Below are 23,946 nucleotides of genomic sequence, written 5' to 3'. Positions count from 1 at the left end.
CTCCTCTTCTAAACCTCATTTTCTTTTCCTCACTGAAACTCAGGTGTCTGAGGCAACTGACAGTAGCCCCTTTTCTGTTCCCTCCTACTTTCTCTATCATCATTTTCGATCCAAAGCTGGATGCTGCGTTTATGTGCGCAATGCCTTAACCTCATCTCGTGCCCACGCTCTTGAAACTTCCGAGTTTTCCACCATCTGGCTACGACTACAGAGTCACTCTCAAACTAAATTTATCTGTGCTGTATACCTCTCACCTAACTCCTCTGACTATAAGAAATTCTTTGACTACTTAACTTCCAAAGTGGAGCACATTCTGACCCTCTTCCCTTTTGCAGAGATATCCATTCTTGGAGACTTCAATGTTCACCATCAGCTTTGGCTTTCTTCTCCCTTCACTGACCATCCTGGTGAACTAGTCTACAACTTTGCTATCCTCCACGACCTAGAGCAATTGGCGCAACACCCTACTCGTATTCTTGACCGTCTTGGTGATACGCCCAACATTCTTGACCTTTTCCTGACCTCTAATCCTTCTGCTTATGCTGTCACCATTTCTTCTCCATTGGGCTCCTCCGATCACAATCTCATATCTGTATCTTGTCCTATTGCTCCAATCCCTCCTCAGGATCCCCCTAAGCGAAGGTGCCTCTGGTGTTTTGCCTCTGCTAGTTGGGGGGACCTGAGGAGGTATTTTGCTGATTTTCCTTGGAATGACTACTGCTTCCGTGTCAGGGATCCGTCTGTGTGCTGAGTGCATAACAGAGGTGATAGTTGTTTGGCATGGAGGCGTACATTCCTCTCTTTTTCTCGTCCTAAACCTTCTAAACCTTGGTTTAACACAGCTTGTTCTCGTGCTATACATGATAGAGAGGTGCCCCACAAAAGGTACTTAAGCCTTCCATCACCAGAATCTCATGCACTTTATATTTCTGCCCGGAGCCATGCCAAGTCTGTTCTCCAACTAGCCAAAAACTCCTTCATTAACAGAAAATGTCAAAACCTTTCAAGATCTAACTCCCCTCATGATTTCTGGCATCTAGCCAAAAATATCTCCAATAACTTTGCTTCTTCTTCTTTCCCTCGTCTACTTCAACCAGATGGCACCACTGTTATCACATCTATTTCCAAAGCTGAACTCTTCGCTCAAACCTTTGCTAAAAACTCTACCTTGGACGATTCTGGGCTTGTTCCTCCCTCTCCTCCACCCTCTGACTACTTCATGCCACCTATCAAAATTCTTTGCAATGATGTTTTCCATACCCTCGCTGGCCTAAACCCTCGGAAGGCTTATGGACCTGATGGTGTCACTCCTATTGTTTTTCGAAATTGTGCTTCCGTGCTTGCACCTTGCCTAGTCAAACTCTTTCAGCTCAGTCTGTCAACATCTACCTTTCCTTCTTGCTGGAAGTTTGCCTGCATTCAACCTGTTCCTAAAAAGGATGACCGTTCTAATCCCTCAAACTACCGTCCTATTGCTTTAATTTCCTTCCTATCTAAAGTTTTTAGAATCTATACTCAACAGGAAGATTCTTAACATCTATCACTTCACAGCCTTCTATCTGATCGCCAGTATGGGTTCCGTCAAGGCCGCTCTACTGGTGATCTTCTGGCTTTCCTTACTGAGTCTTGGTCATCCTCTTTTAGAGATTTTGGTGAAACTTTTGCTGTTGCCTTGGACATATCAAAAGCTTTTGATAGAGTCTGGCACAAAGCTTTGATTTCCAAACTACCCTCCTACGGCTTCTATCCTTCTCTCTGTAACTTCAACTCATCTCAAGTTTCCTTTCTGACCGTTCTGTTGCTGCTGTGGTAGACGCTCACTGCTCTTCTCCTAAATCTATTAACAGTGGTGTTCCTCAGGGTTCTGTCCTGTCACTCACTCTCTTCTTATTCAATTAATGATCTTCTAAAACAGATTTCTTGCCCTATCCACCCCTACACTGATGATACCACCCTGCACTTTTCCACATCTTTTCATAGACGTCCAACCCTTCAGGAGGTAAACATTTCACGCAGGGAAGCCACAGAACGCTTGACTTTTGATCTTTCTAAAATTTCTAATTGGGGCAGAGCAAACTTGGTATTGTTCAGTGCCTCAAAAACTCAATTCCTCCATCTATCAACTCGACACAACCTTCCAGACAACTATCCCTCTTCTACACAGAACATCCTCGGTCTGTCCTTTACTTATAATCTGAACTGGAAACTTCACATTTCATCTCTAGCTAAAACAGCTTCTATGAAGTTTGGTATTCTGAGACGTCTCCGCCAGTTTTTTCTCACCCCCCCAGCTGCTAACTCTGTACAAGGGCCTTATCCGTCCATGTATGGAATATGCTTTACATGTCTGGGGTGTTCCGCTCAAATTGCTCTCCTAGACTGGGTGGAATCAAAAGCTTTTCGTCTCAACTCCTCTCCTCTAACTGACTGTCTTCAGCCTCTCTCTCACCGCCGCCATGTTTCATCTCTAACTGTCTTCTACCGCTATTTTCTCGCTGACTGCTCTTCTGATCTTGCTAACTGCATGCCTCCCCTCCTCCCATAGCCTCGCTGCACAAGACTTTCTTCTTTCTCTCACCCCTATTCTGTCCACCTCTCTAACGCAAGAGTTAACCAGTATTCTCAGTCATTCATCCCTTTCTCTGGTAAACTCTGGAACTCCCTGCCTGCTTCTGTATTTCCACCTTCCTATGACTTGAATTCCTTCAAGAGGGAGGTTTCAAGACACATTCATCAATTTTTGACTACTACTTTGACCCTTTTATGGGACTGGCATTTCAGTAGGCATTTTTTTTATTGGATTTTTGTTGCCCTTGGCCAGTGTCCTTCCTACATAAAAAAAAAAAAAAAGTTCACACTTTTTTCAGCAATAATCATTCCCACACAAACATGTTCATCTGTTTTCGGAAAAGGATTTTAGTATATTACAATAAAACTGACGCACATACAGACGCAAAAATATTAGAAGCTATTTATATTCAATACCTGAAACCTGAATTAAATAACCAACTGCCATCTTCACAATTACATCTTTTATAAACTCTGCTCGGAGCTTTGGGAATTCGGGTTCGTAATTAATCTAGTTCTCACACCGCCACCCTTTGTCACTCCTCACCACACCACAAGCGAAAGCACACAAGGTTTGTCCATAGCTTTACACCTTTTATTTTACTTGATTTTTTGTCATGTATAAGCTGTACTTGATATATTATTATATCGCATTAATTTTTGTTACTCTGCTTGTTTGCTTGTCCCTTTTGGTTGCTGTGTTTTTTTTATTTTATTTATTTATTTTTTTATGTGTCCCTATTGTGATATTTTATTATGATTTTTCTGTCGTACTTATTTTTATATTTTTATTTATTTATTTATTCATTTTTTAGCCTGATGATGCCTTTTGTGAAGGTGAAACGTTGCAATAAATAAAGAAGGAAGTCTGGTGTATCCCTGATATATACATATATATATATATATATATATATATATATATATATATATATATATATATATATATATATATATATATATATATATATATATATATATTAGTTACTCAGGTTTTCTTCTCACTCCCACCAGAGACCTTCCAGAGTCTCTTGATTCAAAGGGCGTTCCACCAAGATAGATTCCTTTGAGAGCATCCGATGGCCCTGGGCCGGACGTAAATAATCAAAGTGATTCATTCAGGTCCGATGTGGACGTTGGGTTTTTCTGTATGTCTTCATAATATGAAGACGTATAGTAAAATGGGGGAAGAAAAATCTAGACATTACTGAGATAAGAATAAATTGTATTTCTACTACGTTGAAGCTGTTGATGCCCATTATAAATAGTACATTTTTTTTTTTTTATTTATTTCACGTGTGTTTCATAAAATTTGTCTTTTACACGTATGTTTTGGCAAAACTAAATAAGAAATCTTTTATGAAAAGTTCCCGAAAACTTTTTAGTGGCTCGTATAAATATTGATTTCATCTTTCCCCAAGAATGCTGCCGAGCTCAGTTAGGGGTAACAAAAAATCAGGACTCTACTAGTCCCCCAGTAGTATTTCTAATTGCCTCTAGGTGAAGGTAGGTGATTTTCTTTTACTCCATAAGGATATGCTTCCATGTGGTGAGGAAATATCAGATTTTTTTTTTGTTTTTTTACCCCATGTCTTATCCATATCCTATTATTTTCACCCCATCTTGGTTTTAATATTAACCCACATGTTGCTGTAATTATCCCCATCCCAAAGCCTAGAAAATTATCATCAGTTGGCAACCAGTTATTGCCCCATTTCCTTACCCATGTATTTGGAAGAGATGGTAAACGTCAGACTTATGTGGTACTTTAGAGAGGGCCAATTACTTGTCATCTATTCAAGATGGTTTCTGAAAAAAAAAAAAATGAAGTCTGTCGGATGCTCTTTTTTTATTTAGAATTTTCTATTTGTAAAGCATTCGCAAGTAAACAACACCATGTTACTTTTTTTCTTTTTCGGAAAAAGCATACGACACAGCTTGGTGCCATGGCATTTTACTTTGTTCGAGTTGGTTTCCGTGATCGACTCCCTATTTTTTATACAGCAGTTTTCATCTTTTTTTTTTTTTCGTGTTTTATTAGGGGCATTCTTCCTGAAGCTCGTCTACTTGAAGATGGCGTGCCGGACGGAAGTACACTTGTTGTTACATTTTTCGCTTTGGCTTATAAACAGTGTCATCGGTGTGCTTCCAAAAGGAGCCTCCTTATTGTGTTTGGCTTCATGCTACAAACAGAGGCAATATTGAAGCAAATATATGTCAGTATACAGGGTAAATTGCGACTTACATTTTATTATAAGAATAATTAAGATGGATATGGTGATAGATTTATTTGTTTATTTATTTATTTATTTATTTTTATTTTTTTTATGTATTCCACATATTTTGGCATTATTCCAGAAAAGACAGCTGTTTAAAGTTCAGACTCATCAATTCCTGCATTTGAATTTTTTTTTTTTTTTTTTTTTTTGCCATTTTGTCATGAATTCATATTAATGGCCATATTTGATATTTTGTAATAGTGAGAAGGTAACTGACAGACACAAATGTCCCACCACTCTCCCATAAACAAAGGAGTTCACGGAAATTGTCTCTGAACTTTCATAGTGTAGGAGTATGATGTTTTAAGGGCAGGTCATTATTGAGTTGCACAGTAATTTAATATATATATATATATTATATATATATATATATATATATATATATATATATATATATATATATATATATATATATATATATATATATATATATATATAATTCAAAACTAATAAAAAAATACAATAATTTTTGATAGACTTTAAGAATTACTTATGATTTGTATGAACATTTTTAAAATAGCATTACAGTGTGACATACCAATACGTGTAGAATTAATTATTATCAATTAATATTTGCATCAGATCGACTGCTGGAAAAGAGTATTCAGTTATCACGAATTTAAAAATGGTAGTTGTCAGGCAAGGTGCTGTTAGATGCTCTGGTGGATATACTGTGCTGGGTGTGCAGCGACGTTCGTTCATCTACAAAGGCGTTTTGTGGTGACACTTAAGTGGCAATGAAGGGACTGCACGAATTTTTATTTATTTATTTATGTATTTATTTATTTATTTATTTATTTATTTTCTTGCAGATCTGATGCGTGAGGAATTTCCATCCCAGGTTTACTGCAATGGCTGCTGCTTCACCAGTTGATTATCTACGTCTTAAATTGTTAAGCATCCTAGAGGGTCCAGGAACAGCCACACTAACATTCATCTTGAAACACGGCACGAACGCTCATACTAGCAACCTCTCTCTCCTTGACTACCTGAACAACCTCCCTCAAGGCTCGGAAGAAAACTACTGTCGCCTGAGTAACAAAGGCAAAGTTAAAGCTTTTACTGACTCTGAAAAAAAAGTGATAGAGAGCGACCTCTCATGGGACAGTTTCGACGTGTCCTTGTTATGCAAGGCCATTAAACTTTCCTGCAAAAATATAGCAGAACTCAGTGACAATGCAAAGTGGGAAAACCTTGGTTGTATGGAGGGTCTGATAAGAAAAATCAAAGATGAAAGGAACAGACTTGTGCATGAACGAGCACTAATGACTCAGAATGAGTTCGACGCCAGAGTTAGAGAACTGGAAGACCTTTTTCTGAAGGCCTTGGAAGCAGCTCAGATTAGGTACAGTATATCTGAGCAGGAGGTAGATAAAAAAAAGAAATACATAGAGGAGAATATCAAGACCATTTTAGAATGTTTCACAAAAGAAGAAATTCTTCGCCTAGATAGTATTGGACAGTTGTTGGTATTTAAAACCATGGTTATTAGGAATTTGAGAAAAATCTATGAAATGACACAAAACTTTGACCCACTCAGCTTTCTCAGTAGTTCTGAGACATTCATAGACGTACAAACAATATTTACCAAACCTCTAATGAAAAAACAATACAGCAAAACTGAAATCCATTACCTCGATATCGTAAACTACACCCAGTCGTTGGGACAGCCTACACACCCGCCACAGTTCTCCAAGCATGCTCACCTGCAACAAACTTCCCACCCTACACCTCCTCCACAGTCCTCCTGGACTACACACCAGCCACAGTCCTTACATACACACCCATCACAAACCGGGCAGCCTACAGCGTCACCAGAATTCACAAATTCGGTCAGACCACAACTCGTATTAATTAATGGTGTGGCAGGATGTGGCAAGACTACTCTTCTCACCTTCATTCTGTCAGAGTGGATCAAAGATGAGCGTGATCGTCGTATCAAACATCTATATGAATATGATTTTGTCCTGCACATTCCATGTCGGCAGATAAACGGTGCCTCACTTCAGGAATTTTTCGAGCAGATCCTTCCAGAAGCCGTCGCGTTCAGACCAAATTTGATGACTCTCCTTAGGAATTGCAAGATCCTTTACTTAATAGACGGTCTCGATGAGCGTAACAATTTGTCACGCCAGCTGGTAGAGGATATCTTGTGTCAATGTGAAATGGTACCAGGAGTTACTATAATTTGCACCTCTCGCCCAGAGGTAGTTGTGGACTTTGTTCAGTCAGTTCCCTTAAAATATGGAAAGGGCATAGTGATGTTGGAGGGCATTTCTCCTAACAACAGAACTGAGTTTGTCTTGAAATACTATAACTGGCTCGATCTTACTGGATCCTCAGATCCTGCCAGGCTCAAACAAGTTATGGAAAGTGTAGTCTGGAAGGATCATTTGAGTCTTCCTCTCAACCTACTCTTCTTGGTTACTCTCTTTCATGATGACCCAGATTCTGTTAAGGAGAACATCAGCCAGACCAGTTTATACCTCGCTATACATAAGTGGTGTATAGAAAAACTGCATTATCGAATTTCAATGTGCTCACAGTCGAAAGGTATTGACAGAGTATCTCGTGAGGAAGGCATCAAAAAGGTGTTAAATATGGTGTATGAAGTATCCCTGGCAGGCCTTCTGCAGGACAGGTTGAGCCTTCGTGATGAGGACATGCTACGACTGAGGAAGTACTGTAAAGAAGAGAACTTACCTAGGGAGGAGGTGCTGGGTGGGTTTTTTTCATTGCGACAATTTATTATTAACAGAAAAATCCATCAGACATATTATGCACCCCATAAAGGTCTCCAAGAATTCTTCGCGGCGAAGCACATTGTGAACTATCTTGGTCAGACCTCTGCTTCAGGAAAAAGTGTCAAGCGCACTTTTTACCATATTGTAGGTCTTCACCACCGCGCTTCAGGAGACATCAGACGTTTGATACATCACCCCTCGCCGACAAAGCTAAAGAAGTACAGTAACCTCCTCCTCCACGTAGTGGGCCTCCTTAGCCAGCCAGATGCACCATCCCTTCCCCGAGCCATGAATGTAAGATTATTTCACATACTACATTTATTTTTATTTTATTTACTTATTTATTTATTTTCCCAGATAGGACACAAAGTGTTTTAAAAAATGGCATTTAACGTGCAGTAAACGTCTCAATACACATGAAGTGTTTTAACCTCGGCCTTTTGCTATTTTACGAGTATATCTTTCTTTCTTCATTTTTTCTCCGTTCTTTCTTGCATACATTCTTGTAAACATTTTATTTTAATTTTCTTTTCCCTATCTTTTTTTTATGTACTTTCTATCCTCTTCTATTCAGATTTTATTCCATTATAATAATATATTATCTAATAATTTTCTTATATATATTAATGTTGTCTGGAATCACAAGCAAAATTTGCCGATCAGGTGCCACATCACCAAAGAAACGAAGCGATTCCTGTGCTGCTTGTTCGTCTCGACGCCAAATGATAACTGTGCATCTTGTCAAAATTTTCTCTACTTACGCTGTGCTTCGAACAATTTAATAAAAAAAAGTCACAACATGCAAGACGCAAGGTGCAGTTATTCAGAGATTATTAATTTTATGAATGATAGTTTAATTATGCCATGGAATAATGAGTTATTTGATAACAACGATAAATCATATAGTTCTTTTTACCAATATATTATAAATGCATTTTGCAACAGTGTAGAGCTGCCCAGTAGTCAGCTTCTCGGTGCTATCTCCTCCTCTTTAGTAACTGATATTATGTGACTGTAACATGCGTCTTCTATACAGTTAGACGAAATACCCATTCTGTGATTATAATAATGAGGAGGAGAAGAATTATTGTTACTACTTCTACTACTACTACTACTGCTAGTAGTAGTAGTAGTAGTAGTAGTAGTAGTAGTAGAAGTAGTAGTACTAGAGATAGAAGTAGTAGTAATTGAAGTAGTAGTAGTAGTAGTAGTAGTAATAGTAGTAGTAGAGGTAGAAGTAGTAGTAGTAGTAGTAGTAGTAGTAGTAGTAGTAGTAGTAAAAGTAGTAATAGTAGAGGTAGAAGTAGTAGTAATAGAAGTAGTAGTAGTAGAGGTAGAAGTAGTAGTAATAGAAGTAGTAGTAGTAATAACCTGTAACTCCCGTGCTCATCATTTTCACGACACTGTCAAGTAGTACTATCACTTCGAGAACTTGGCAAAGGAAGGAAACAGTATTAGGTTTAATAAACTTTGCATACTCAATAATTTAATTTGTTTATCACTGTCTTTTGAAGGAAAGTTAAAACTTACCATTAATCATGTAAAGAACTCGGAATCAAATCACAAGACATTTTAGGCTTCAGATTACACAGAAAAAAAAAAATGTGGACATGGGCAAGACAGGACTTGCTACGATAGTAGATAAATAATTAGAATAAGGGAATATCAGCTGATACATTACGAATATATATATATATATATATATATATATATATATATATATATATATATATATATATATATATATATATATATATATATATATATATATATATATAATCACGAAAAACGGTACGGTATCCTTAAGTAAAATCTACGAATTATGAAATTATAATGTTTACAACAGCCTAAATTAACTCTACCCACAGGAGGCGGTGGATCTGCTGGCAGAGACTGAGGTGACAAGCTGTAATCACTGGCTGAGCTTACTAAAAGCCACGGAGTTCAATCAGGTCACACTGAAGTGCATCGCTAGACACGTCTCGAGTAAGTGTCTTGATGATGAGACAGTAGACATATCCGACGACACCATCACCAGTGCCACGAACTTATTACCTCTTATCTCTCGCAAAAAGATAGCAATATACCTGCGAAGGAAGGGAGTAAACTGGAGTGAGCTTTACCGAGAAGTGGCCCGACACACCTGCACCAAGGTGTTCCTTGTGCATCATTACCAACAACCAGACCCAACATCTTCCTCGACCTCCGTCCTTTGTGCTTTGCCTCTGTGAGTCTAACTATTAATTTACTATGAACACACACACACACACATTTTCCATATGTTATAAGTTTCTAGATTATGTTGTGCTGTTCTGCTCTCCATATAGGAAGAATATAGATTACAGGGGCAACCTTTTGAGGGCAAGGGCCTTGTGAGACTTACTGTAGGAGCTCGTGTGCCGGAGTGATAAATGAGAACCCCAAACTGACTTTATACAAAAACTTTATTGGAAAATTACAAATTAGTGAGACAATAGGTGTCCATTCGATGGATGAGATAGACAACAGAAACACATCATTAAGATTTCGATCCAAGAAACTTTTTTTTTTTTTTTTTTTAGAAGAGCAGTTCATACCAATAGAAAGTGCTGCCAAACGTGGCGACGATGCGTTGAATATACCAAATTTGCCGAGGACTGAGATGTTACATTGATTTGGTATATAAAGGTTACTTGAAAACTCACAAACATTTTCAAATTTTAATTAATAACTGCTAATCATTTAAATTTCTTTACAAGTCAAAATTCCCCATTCGCATTCATTTTCACTTCCTTCAAAGTTATTTGGTGTTACTTTATATCTCTTCAACATATTCACTGATCAACGCAGTCATCGTGCAAGAACACAGACAATATCAAATTCATAAACACAATTAATATTCAATCGGCGCAGCTAATGTTTAGTTAGAAAAACACACATAATATCAATATCACATCAATTACCATAAATATTCCGCAATTAATTAAGTAAATCGTCGTACACCATACAAAACTGTCATACCAAACATAAAACATCAAATAAATATCCTATTCCTCCTTTAATAAGATAGTCGATTTCGAGACTGCGTTACGCTTTCAAGTTCCACTTAAGTTATTCCGTCCATCTCAACCCCTATCTGTTATTCCGTCCATCTCAACCCCTATCTGGTCAGGTCCTCTGGAACCTCTGCCTCTCCATCTGCTACTGAATTATCCCACTATTACACGCTATAATACACCCAAATGATTCTACCAATAATTCATTCACCTCTAACCAATCACACACGACTTTTTGACCTTTTGTCCAATCTGACACTACATATGACCCTTCAGAAAATACATTTGACCAATCACAGACTACCTCTTGCCAATCAGAATTTAAGACAAGGTTCAAGGCGGAGTGCATGTAGGCGTTGATATGTTTCCACAGGTTGACCTATTTTCCCTGGTAATTTACTTTCCCCTTTATCCTGTTCGGGCTCCGCCTTCCCTGTCGCTCCGCCTTCTTGGTACGACACCCTATGTTAATCCGCTTTTGCTGTAGTAGTGACCCGCTTCTTGTTTGTTTATGGCTATGTTATCTTAGTGCCAATCCCCTCGTTGTTCTTGCTTTTTGTTTGGGCTTATCTGGTTCCTTAATCCTGGAAATCTCGTGGGAAGGTGTAAATTACCATTCCGGAGGGAACCGGAATGGTTGTCTTCTTTATTCTCCCTTATTTTGTTTTCTTTTCTCTTTTTTTCTTCTCCCCTATTTTGTCTTTTCTACTTTTCTTCTTTCTTCTTATCTTATTTGTTCTTTCTTGTTCCGTGACAACCCCGTATATACCGTAATTGTAATTTTAATTGTAATTGTAATATAGAAACTTGCCAGAAGGGAGAACGAGGTCGCGGAAAAAAAAGAACAGCAGAAAGGATGTGTGAAAACTTCGCCCTGAGTTTATCTTTGTACTACAGCTCCGCTAACTTCATTTGGCAGAAGATATAGGCATCGTTCACAAATAAGTCAAAAGGTGAAGGCTGCAGTCAGTTTCCTGACTCCTGTGACAGCCAGCAGATAAGCGACGACACAGACACAAGTTTCCAGGTCCACGCCATTAGATACAATCAGCAAGGCGAGGAAAATTCATAAACTGACTTTCCACCAATCAAACCTTCAACAAGCGCAGTTCATCCTCAAATCTGATTATCTGAATCTGAATCTGTCACGAAAATGTCCTTACCTTGCAGCTTCACACTGAGATCGTTCAGGTGTGCAGTGATGTCCGTGAGCAGGGCCAGACGAGCGAGCCAGATGAGCGAGCCATCATAAGTCGAAATTATCAGCGTGGGAATTTTTTTTTTTTTTTTCTTTTCTGAGAGATGGTGACAATTTCTTGCCTCAGGTCATACACACGGAACAGCGTGGCCCCATGATTCAACCAGCGAACCTTGCAGAGCTAAAGCATGTCGCCGTTGTCGTTTGTCGTTCGTTGACCTCGTCCATCAGTACTTGGAACTGGCGGTGATTAAGGCTGTAGTAAAGGATGGAACCGACGACCTTCACCACGATAAACATGACGTCAACGAAACTAACAGACCCACGGTAAATAATGCAGTGCACCTTGTGGATGGGCTGTGTCTGTCCAGCGGTTTCACGGTGCTACATTAGTAGTGAAGCAGCGCCTTTTTTCTCCTTTATCATCGCTAAGCATCGTCGGTCTTCACTTCCACGAGACGGGAGATGTTAAAGGAGTGCTGCTCCACACACTGAAGTACGGCATCTATGTCTTGCCTAGTGGTGGGCATTAGGCAAGAGGTCAACGGTGACGCACAAATGAAAAAAATTAGAGTGCCCTTCGTGTCGGTGCGACAAGGGTTGAGCAGCGGATTTGCATTGAGTCATGCACTTTGTCGACATCTCAATGCTTTCTTTCTTTCTTTTTAGAAAAGTGGGGTGAAGCGAAGTAAGAGTGGGGATAGAAGAAGGATACAGTGAGAAATATTGAAGTATAGTAAGAGTTAACTGTGTGGGCAGTCCACGTTGCTATTGTTGATAGTGTAGGTAAAAATTTGTTCTTTCCTCGCTCTTAGACACTTTGATATAGCTAGGTTTGAGCTATATCAAATGTTTGAGCTATCTCAATGCGGCGACGAAAGACACACTCCCAAAGGCAGAACGCTGCTTTGTACTGACGGAAGTCAACTTAGCAACAGGCAATCCTGTGCTGAAGTGGGGGACACACCCCCGCACCCTTGCCGCCCACATTCAATGGCGCGCCTTTCCACTTGGAACTTGACGACCGCAGGCCAACCTCATCTTTGTCCCTGACCTGATCCAGCCTTTGGCCACCCGCCTATCACCACGTGGGAGTGAGATCAACTCTCACCCCTTTGTCTCCGCGGTGCTCCGGCCTGCTCCATGGCCAACAAGTCAATGCCGTGAGTTGATCCAGGAACCAATGACCAGTCCTTGTCGGTCTAGCCTCGATGGCGGACATGTGACTCGCTGGCAGCTACATTATTCACTTATTATTTTACAGTTATATTATTTCAATATATGACAGCAGTTCTCTACAGTCGTGCTTCCTTGACCACCATCTCTACAAAGTACTAGAAGCAGATTTACTAGAACATAAAATAAAAATGGTGGCTGCGGTGAAAGACTCGACGCTATTCAAGTATCCCTGGCCCACGTGTCCTGCTTGCTCGTCGCCAGCTACTCCAGCTATCTTCATTGCCTCCGGGTTACCTGCTAAGCCATCACGACCCATTTCTGCTAAGCCGTCACTGACGCAAACTGCTACGCTACCGTGCTTTCTCTTGTTGCTTTCCAGGCCTCTTTCAAGCTTTTGCCAAGCCTGCCCCGCCAGCCTGCTCCTGTACGACTTCAAGCCGTCACCAACGCCGTCCCTGTTTCAAGTTTGAACTTTTCAAGCCGTCATCGACGCATCTCGACTGATTTAAGCTGCATTCCTGTCGTTTCAAGACTCAAGAACTTTTCAGTAGCGAATCTTCACTTCAATACTACATTTCGACTGATTTTTAAGCTGAGTTCCTGTCGCTTCAAGACTTAAGAAATTCTCAGTCGTCAGTCTTCTGCAAGTTTTGGGTTTCCTGTCTGTGTGGTCTTTCCTGCTCGTGACTTCCAGTGCATATAACCTGCCACGACCCACCACACTTGAAGATTTAATCGCTATCATGTAACGATCAATTCTTGCAATAGAGAGGTGGAGAAAATAGGGATAAGAGAAAGAAGAAAGTTTTGTGCAGTGAAGCTGTAGGAGGAGGAGAGGCATGCAATTAGCAAGAAAGAGCAATAGAGGATAGCAAGAAATGCAACATTGCAGCGATAAAAAAGGCTGAAGACAGTCAGTTAGACGAGAGAACTAGATAAGAAGAAAAGCTTTTGATTCTACCCTATCTAAAAGAGTGGTATGAGTGTAAGCCCCCCATCCCTACCTTATATGTGATGCATACTCCATACATGGACGGATAGTTACATGTACAGAGTTAGCAGCTGGAGGTGAGGGTGAAAAAAAGCTGGCAGAGGCGACTCGGAACGATTAACTTCATAGAAGCTGTTCTAGCTAGGTATGAAATGTGAAATTTCCAGTTTAGATTATAAGTAAAGGACAGACCGAGGATGTTCAGTATAGAAGAGGAGACAGTTAAGTGCCACTGAAGAAGAGGGAATTGAAAAACTAGAGTTATCTGGAGGGTTGTGTCAAGTTCATAGTTGAAGGAAATGAGTTTTTGAAGCATTGAACAATACTAAGTTTGCACTGACCCAATCATAAATTTTAGAGAGACCAAAAGTCAGGCCTTCTGTGGCTTTCCTACATGAGCTATTTACTTCCTAAAGGGTTGGACGTCTACGAAAAGACATGGAAAAGTGCAGGGTAGTATCATCAGTAGGTGACAGGCCAAACCCTGAGGAACACCATTGTTAATAGACTTTGGAGAAGGATAATGACCGTCTACCACAGCAGCAACGGAACTGTCAGAAAGGAAACTAGAGGTGAAGTTACAGAGGTAAGAATAGCAGCCATAGGAAGGCAGTTTGAAAATCAAGGCTTTGTTCCAGACTCTATCAGCTTTTGATATGTCTAAGGCAACAGTAAAAGCTTCACCAAAATCCCTATAAGAGGACGACCAAGACTCAGTAAAGAAAACAAGATCACCTGTAGAGCGACCTCGACGGAACAAATACTGGCGATCAGATATAAGGTCGTGAAGTTGTAGGTTGTTCAAAAACCTTCTTGTTGAGGACACATTAAAAAAAAACAGAGGCAGGAAATGCAAGGAATAGAATGAGAGTTTGAGGGATTATAGCGGTAGCCCTTTTTGGGAACAGGTTTAATGTAGACAAACTTCCAGGAAGAAGAAAAGGTTGATCATAGACGTTGAAAGACTTTGATTAGGCAAGATGAAAGCACGGAGGCACAGTTTCTGAGAACAATAGGAGGGACCCAATCAGGTCTATAAGCCTTCTGAGGGTTAAGGCCAGGGAGGGCAAGGAAAACATAACTGAGAAGGATCTTAATAGGTAGCATGAAGTAGTTGGAAGGTAGAGGAGATGGAAGAAGTCCTGAATCATCCAAGGTAGAGTTATCAGCAAAGGTTTGAGCGAAAAGTTCGGCTTTAGAGATAGATGAGATGATAGCGGTGCCATCAGGTTAAAGTAGAGGAGGGAAAGTAGAAGCAAAGTTATTGGAGATGTTTTTAGCTAGGTTCTCGAAGTCACAAGGGGAGTTAGATCTTGAATGGTATTGACACTTTATTAATGAAGGAGTTTTTGGTTAGTTGGAGTACAAATTTGGCATGATTCCAAGTAGAAATATAAAGTGCATATGAGATTCAGTTGATGCAAGCCTCAAGTACCTTTAGTTGCCTACCTTCCTATCATGTATAACACGAGAACAGACTGTAAACAAGGTTTGGAAGATTTAGGTCGAGAGAAAGAGTGAGGAATGTACGCCTCCATGTCAGACACTATCACCTTTATTATGCACTCAGCACACAGAGACAGGTCACTGACATGGAAGCAGCAGTCATTCCAAGGAAAATCAGAATAATATTACCTCAGGTCTTCCTAATTAGCAAAGGCAGAACGCCAGAGGAGCCTCCGCGTTGGGGGATACTGAGAAGGGATTAGAGTGATAGGACATCATACAGATATGAGGATGTGATCAGAGGAGCCCAATGGAAAATATAAAGTGGCAGCATAAGCAAAAGGATTAAGTGTTAGAAATATGTCAAGAATGAAGGGTACATCTTCAAGACCGTCAGGGATACCAGTAGGATGTTGCACTAATTTCTGTAGGTCATGGTGGATAGGAAAGTCAAAGACTAGTTCACCCGGATTGCTAGTGAGTGGAGAGGAAAGCCAAAGCTGGTGGTGAACATTGAGGTTTTCAGGAATGGAGGTCACCATGAAAGGCATGGAAAGAATGTGCTCCGCAATGGAAGTTGTTAGTCAACGATTTATTTATTTATTTTTTTTTTTTTTTTATACCCAGAAGAGTTAGGCGAGAGGTATACAACACAAATAAATTTAGTTTGAGATGGCTGTAATCTTAGCCATATGGTGGAAAATTCGAAAAATTAGAGAGCGTGGGCGCGAGAGTAAGCTAAGTTGCAGCGCACATAGACGTAACGTAACATCAGCTTCATACTGAAAACAAGGATAGAAAAATTAGGAGGGAATATAAAGCGGGCTACTGTCAGTTGCCTCAGACCTGTTTCCGTGAAGTAAAGAAGATGAGGTTCAGTAGAGCAGTGGTTCTAGAGATTGAAAATGAGGTCTAAGGCCACGAATGTTGCAGGAGTTAATGAAGAAAAAGTTGAAGGGGGTGTCAAGACACTTAAGGTTGATACAAGAAGAATAGTCCGACCTTAGGACATTTGTGGTTCCCTCCCAAAACAGGGACTCTGAGGCTGGTGTAGGAGTCGTCATATTTAATTTAGAATTTTGAGTGAAGACTGTGCATGTGATTAGATGTAAGTATTTGTCTTTAGAGGTCAGGCTATGACTGCCCCCTTATGTTGTGAGACACAGAGGGAAATGTTCAGTGAGGTCAGAGGTGAGCTATTGATAAGTTCACAGCACCCCTTGATTCATTGCTTCAAACTTGCCGGGAATAATTGTTGTTTCGATAGATGCCTACTGTCTCTTCCTCTACCGCGTGCTTAATAGTTAAGTGATGACGTCATTCCTCTTATCGGCAGACGTCGACGCTAAGTTTGATATTCAGTGTTCTGTCTCCCAGTGGCGGCACACGTTGAACTCAATGAAGATAGCCACAGTCTTGAAGCATACGAGGCACTGGTCTTGAAGCATACGAGGCACTGGGCCTGTCCAAAGCGCTCGACGATGTACTTTTGCTTCCTCTCTGGATTGGAGATGGCAATGGTGTTTTGGCAGAAATTTTTTTTTTTTTTGGGCTGGAGTTTAGCGGGCAGGATTGCATTGTCAATGCCAAGCTGGGTGCCGGCCGGATGCTAGCCCTTTGGGTGTCGTATATTGCCCGCGGGCCGTAGGTTGCCTGCCTTGGCCTAATAGAATGACAAAAAAGATACATGGGATGAGAATTCCTCACGAAAGAAGTTTTAAAATTTACATTCCTAAGAGAGGTATGAGTTAAGAGGGAACTTGATTGTTAAGTTATATTACGTAAGTCATATGAAACTACATTGCCCTTCTCTTGTTATGTACTTGTCAGTACTTATTAATTTTGTAGGAAATAGGTAGTATTCTGTCTGTGGCTGAGCCATGGTTCAATATGTCTATTTATTGTATCAGTCATGACTCGATTAGGAAATGGTTCATTGAATTTCATTTGAAGATCACAATAGAGTGAAAACAGAAGGGCTTCCTCGACAGAAATGGAGGTTACCTGGGACCGGGAAGGAGACAGCTGGTGATCTCAGTGCGAGGCAATATCCTAACGTACCACACGCTCTATCATCTTGTTGTGGCCTTTGCTCTGACTGAACTTTACCAGAGTAGTAATATTGGAAAACTGCGTTTCTCTACACATGAATATACGTTACACACAAATAAGACAAATTTCAAACCCCGCCTGGCACTTAGTGGTCCCGTGATACTGACAGAGGTCTTTTAAGTGGTATAGACCCTATACCACTTAAAAGACCTCTATCAGTGTCTATCCCATATACTATAGGGAAATGGCAATGTAAGCAAAATTCTCAGAATCAGTTATCAAGGTAGACAAAGAAATAATGGTTTCAAGCTTGAAAAGCTACATTTAAAAAGAGATCGGAAGGAATAGTGGTGGAAGGAATTAGTTCTCAAATAGTGATGGATTAACAGAATAGACTCAGTAATCAGGCTGTTAGTGCTGATTCAGAAGGAATCTTTAAAAGAGGATTAGACTTTTTTTTTATGAGGATTATAGATGGAAATAGATAGGTATGTTTCATTTATATGAAATATAGTGCTGATTCATTAGGAATCTTTAAAACAAGATTAGACCATTTATTTGGATAAGGATGATAGATGGAAATAGGGAGGCATATTTCACCTATATGAAATACACCTATTCTCACCTCTCTGCCATGTGTAGGCCTGATGGCTTTTATGAAGCTTTTATGAAATGTGGTACATCTGTACAGAGAGAAGTATTTTCTATGTCAATTGTAAACATAGTTCAACAGTTTTAAATCTTATTCATTTAGCCCACAATAAATGTTTACAAGATAGGAATCATAATGGAAATAAACTTTATTTTATAGTGTGTGTGTGTGTGTGTGTGTGTGTGTGTGTGTGCAATTCTCCGGTCAATGTTAAGAAAAGTCTCATTGCAGATTATCATTATTATAATTTTCTTTTTCTGGTAGATTTCGATTTGTTTTGAATAAGTCTGCTAACCGTTTTCGTCGCAAAGTGGTAATTTGTTATTGTTATTATTGTTCCAGTAATTTTTTATTCACCACTGCTCTGATTGAGGCTGCACACCGCTTGTACCGGAGAGATCACTGGTTGCTTGACTTACTGGATGTTGCTGGAGATGACGATGGCAGGATAGTCAAAGAAATAATGGGTTCAAGCTTGAAAAGTTAGATTTAAAAAGAGATAGGAAGGAATTAGTTCTCAAACAATGGTGGATTATCAGAATAGACTCAGTAATCAGGCTGTTAGTGCTGATTCATTTTTTCGATGAATATTGTAGGTAACTTGGAGGTCGTGGGTAGCGGTTTGGATTATGGTTGATTGTGCGAGTAAAAGAACACACAGTTGATAAGAATTCTTGATTTAATGATGGACAGAGATGCACACGCGTTATACCGAGGCAGATTACGACTGACATGACGATGCTTGATTTTCTCTTTCTGAAAACCGACTCTGCCTCTGATCTGAACTCTCTGACGGACTGAACTGAACTGATGTGCTATCTCTGGAACTCCACTCTGTCTGATCTCTCTCTGAACTCTATGTGAACTGATGTCTACACGTACAGGTTCTATTTTGTGTGAAATTAAATGGATAAGGATTCAGAGTCTGAGATGAAGAAATGGCCAATCAGGTGCCTGTAAATGGGATGAAGGGACCAATGGTAGCGGTCATTATTCTGGCCAATAATCAGGGAGGAACGACGCTGGCAATGCAGATGTTTTCCCCTAAGGACTGGCAGGAATGTAGTGAAGGTATGGTATTCCCTTGAGAGGGCGATAGAAAGGAGAAAAGGTTAAAATAGGTAAGGCTGGCCACTTGGGCACGTGGGATGAAATATACGGATGATGAATATATATAATACTGATTGTTATGGCTGATGCGACTGATACAGTGCCTTCCTACACGAAAAATGCGTCCTCACATTTGAGCATAGCAATAATGAGAGCAATAAGATATGAGCAATTTAATAGATAGTACATGATATCAGAGAGAGTACAGAAACGATATCCATAATTATAATATACAGACATAATACCATAATACAATACATATACAACACATATAAGCAAGAGAAATATACAAATATATACAGGATATTGAAAATGAATGATTAAACATTAGAGTGGGAACGAAGTTTCAGTCTGTAAGAACAAGTGGTGTGTGTGTGTGTGTGTGTGTGTGTGTGTGTAATTAGGCTTGAGGAACTTTGAGGATCAGTTGAATCAGAATGAAGCGTTACTGATGTGCACACTCATCATCGAACCCTTTGTCCACAAACTTCAAATGATCGACATGAACGATTTGTTCTACTAAGATCTAGAATTTTTGCTTGGTGGCCATAGAGAGATTCGATTACACGATGTGGCCCAGTGAACAATGGATCTAACTTAAGCCCCGTACACATTATGTATCATGATGCGCATCGTGTTGAATGGATGTGTTGAAAAAGTCGTTTTTCAACACGAAAGCGCATCACCAACGTGTTGCTGGGTCGGCTCGATTTTCAAATTGCAGCTCAGTGATGCATGACCAGTCAGAGCGATAGGACGTCCGGTCACGCTCCGCTCCAGCGCCGATGGCTCTCCAATCTCCACCACCAGACGAGCTCCTGGTGATATGCTGTCCCGAAAGCTGGTGTCCTGCTTACAAATGTAGGGTTCAATTTTTGTCAGCAATTTATAGAATGCAGGGATTGGCATTCTTGTGTAATTTTCGAAGTCTGTTGGATTTTCGACCTGTAGCTCCATAAATATTTGATTGAAGCTTCCCTTCAGATGTCGCCGAGAAAGCCATTGCTTACACCACAAGGCTCTACGTTTCTTCCTCCTCAAAAGTTTCTTTTTTGCTGCACACAGAGCAACTACACTCCATAGTAGAGTCTCCTGGCAGATTCCATCATCGGCGCACATCCTCCCCGCATGAAAGTTGAACTGTCACTGAGCAGCTGGCGCGCGAGAAGTTGCCGAGAACAATGTGAGCAGTGATGCAGTACAGTTTGGCCGCTAGTAATTTTTTTCAACACCACTACTGCATCACGTGGCTGATACATGATGCATAATGTGTACGAGGCTTTAGAGTTGCGATCTTGAACTCTGGTGAAAACGATATCACCGATTTTGATGGAAGAATCTGTCGCTCTACGATGTTGTTTCCGCAACATCTCAGTTTGCGATGCAGTGAGGCGATCATGAATGAGCTTATGAGTGTACTGAAAATCGCGTAGACGATATTTGACTTAGTCATCCATGTTGTAGATAGGACGCGGCGCACTGTGAAGAAATTCATATGGAAAGCGCTTGTCATTACCAAACAGCACAAAATGGGGAGACTTGTTGATAGTAGAGTGAATCGCTGAGTTTAGAGACCGGACTAGCTGAGGAAGCCATTCGTCCCCTGAGTGCATTGCTTCTGTTATGTAACGCAGTACGTCAAGGATTCGTTTATTACAATGATCTACTTTGCTGTTTGAACTGGGCGAGTGAGTGACAATGTTACATTTTTTTATATGAAATTCGTTACAAATCTCCTGTCAGACAGCGTTATTGAATTCAGCGCCATTTTCAAATAAGAGGACACGAGGAGAGTCATAAGGATAAATTATGTTATCAATGATCGCGCGACCAACAAAATTTGCAGTTTTGTCCTTAAGAGCAACGAGAATGGTGGAAAACAAATGAAACTATCCACACAAACTAGAAGATACTGGTAACCGTTCTCTCCACAAATGAAACTATCCACACAAACTAGAAGATATTGGTAACCGTTCTCTCTAAGTGGAAGTCTGAGCAAATCAACAGACTGAATCCCAAAGAGCTGAAGCGATGAGGCAAGAAAGTGAGGGACTGTCAGTGTCAAGCATCCTGAGAGCAGAGCGCACAACGCTGAAAGATATCTTTCTTCATAGTTGACCAGAAATATGATCGTTTTGCTTGCGCGAGGCATCTGTCGACCGTGGGGGTGAGTTGTGGACATGGTGAAGGATTATACTAACGAATGAGGTATCACGAGCTGAGATAAACGCTCACTAGAATTGCCAATAGAGACATTACTAGACAAGACCATCTTGCATGAAAAACGTATCAGCACTCACTTGCAACTTAGGAAGATTTGTCTCATCACCAGATTCGAGGTAATATGCAACATTAGAACAGAACGCGGCTGAATATTGATGTTTCTTGATCTCATCCATGGTCGGCATGGTAGGATTTTCTGTGATGGCGGAGATAGCGGTAACATTGCGTGAGAGTGCATCGGCCACTGAGTTTGCCTTACCGGGAATGTATGAAAATGTAGGATTTAATTCCTGAATCATAAGTTACCAGCGAGCAAATTGACCTGTCTTGTATTTGAAGATCTCTGTGACAGCATAATGGTCAGTGTGAACATGAATTTTATGGCTCAATATGAGTTCACAAAAATTACGTAACGCCCAGATCACAGCGAGACTTTCACGCTTCGTGACGTCATAATTTTGTTCTGCCTTATTGGGAAGTCTGCTAGCATACGCTAATACGCGATGTTTACTAAGTGAATCCATTTTCATGAGAACAGCACTGATTCCGAAGCTTGAAGCGTCTGTGTATAAAATGAAATCTTTCTCGAAATTAAGAAAAGCAAGGATTGGTGCTTGACACAAATATTGAGATCAAAGGTAATTTGTTCCTTTTCAAACCAGATGAATGCAACATTTTCTGTGAACAAATGAGTGAGAGGCTGAACGATAAGACTGAATTTTTTTTTTTTTTTTTTTATGTAGGAAGGATACTGGCCAAGGGCAACAAAAATCTAATAAAAAAAAATGCCCACTGAAATGCCAGTCCCTTAAAAGGGTCAAAGCAGTGGTCAAAAATTGGTGAATAAGTGTCTTGAGACCTCCCTCTTGAAGGAATTCAAGTCATAGGAAGGTGGAAATACAGAAGCAGGCAACGAGTTCCAGAGTTTACCAGAGAAAGGGATGAATGATTGAGAATACTGGTTAACTCTTGCGTTAGAGAGGTGGACAGAATAGGAGTGAGAGAAAGAAGAAAGTCTTGTGCAGCGAGGCCGCGGGAGGAGGGGAGGCATGCAGTTAGCAAGATCAGAAGAGCAGTTGGCATGAAAATAGCGGTAGAAGACAGCTAGATATGCAACATTGTGGCGGTGAGAGAGGGGCTGAAGACAGTCAGTTAGAGGAGAGGAGTTGATGAGACGAAAAGCTTTTGATTCCACCCTGTCTAGAACAGCAGTATGAGTGGAACCCCCCCAGACATGTGAAGCATACTCCATACATGGACGGATAAGGCCCTTGTACAGAGTTAGCAGCTGGGGGGGTGAGAAAAACTGGCGGAGACGTCTCAGAACACCTAACTTCATAGAAGCTGTTTTGGCTAGAGATGAGATGTGAAGTTTCCAGTTCAGATTATAAGTAAAGGACAGACCGAGGATGTTCAGTGTAGAAGAGGGGGACAGTTGAGTGTCATTGAAGAAGAGGGGATAGTTGTCTGGAAGATTGTGTCGAGTTGATAGATGGAGGAATTGAGTTTTTGAGGCATTGAACAATACCAAGTTTGCTCTGCCCCAATCAGAAATTTTAGAAAGATCAGAAGTCAGGCGTTCTGTGGCTTTCCTGCGTGATATGTTTACCTCCTGAAGGGTTGGACGTCTATGAAAAGACGTGGAAAAGTGCAGGGTGGTATCATCAGCATAGGAGTGGATAGGACAAGAAGTTTGGTTTAGAAGATCATTAATGAATAATAAGAAGAGAGTGGGTGACAGGACAGAACCCTGAGGAACACCACTGTTAATAGATTTAGGAGAACAGTGACCGTCTACCACAGCAGCAATAGAACGGTCAGAAAGGAAACTTGAGATGAAGTTACAGAGAGAAGGATAGAAACCGTAGGAGGGTAGTTTGGAAATCAAAGCTTTGTGCCAGACTCTATCAAAGGCTTTTGATATGTCCAAGGCAACAGCAAAAGTTTCACCAAAGTCTCTAAAAGAGGATGACCAAGACTCAGTAAGAAAAGCCAGAAGATCACCAGTAGAGCGGCCTTGACGGAACCCATACTGGCGATCAGATAGAAGGTTGTGAAGTGATAGATGTTTAAGAATCTTCCTGTTGAGGATAGATTCAAAAACTTTAGATAAGCAGGAAATTAAAGCAATAGGACGGTAGTTTGAGGGATTAGAGCGGTCACCCTTTTTAGGAACAGGTTGAATGTAGGCAAACTTCCAGCAAGAAGGAAAGCTAGATGTTGACAGACAGAGCTGAAAGAGTTTGACTAGGCAAGGTGCAAGCACGGAGGCACAGTTTCGGAGAACAATAGGAGGGACCCCATCAGGTCCATAAGCCTTCCGAGGGTTTAGGCCAGCGAGGGCATGGAAAACATCATTACGAAGAATTTTAATACGTGGCATGGAGTAGTCAGAGGGTGGAGGAGAGGGAGGAACAAGCCCAGAATCGTCCAAGGTAGAGTTTTTAGCAAAGGTTTGAGCAAAGAGTTCAG

General features: G+C 40.5%; 1 protein-coding gene across 4 annotated transcripts in view; it reads left to right on the top strand.

Moving 5' to 3' along the window:
- Positions 1-23,946, top strand: part of LOC135094237 (uncharacterized) — a 72,938-nt gene that overhangs the window by 3,970 nt on the left and 45,022 nt on the right. For 3 of the 4 annotated variants that reach the window (XM_063994157.1, XM_063994159.1, XM_063994160.1), the window contains exons 2-3: positions 5,657-7,882; positions 9,457-9,815. In XM_063994157.1, coding sequence (XP_063850227.1) covers positions 5,696-7,882; positions 9,457-9,815 — 2,546 coding nt within the window. In that variant the 5' untranslated portion in view covers positions 5,657-5,695. The remainder of the gene's footprint in view (positions 1-5,656; positions 7,883-9,456; positions 9,816-23,946) is intronic. The other variant, XM_063994158.1, reaches the window with a different exon arrangement.

The sequence above is a fragment of the Scylla paramamosain genome, chromosome 45, assembly GCF_035594125.1.
Source record: "Scylla paramamosain isolate STU-SP2022 chromosome 45, ASM3559412v1, whole genome shotgun sequence".
Classification (NCBI taxonomy): Eukaryota; Metazoa; Arthropoda; class Malacostraca; order Decapoda; family Portunidae; genus Scylla; species Scylla paramamosain.
Note: the sequence above shows the minus strand (reverse complement) of the source record. Positions and strands in the feature narration are given on the sequence as shown.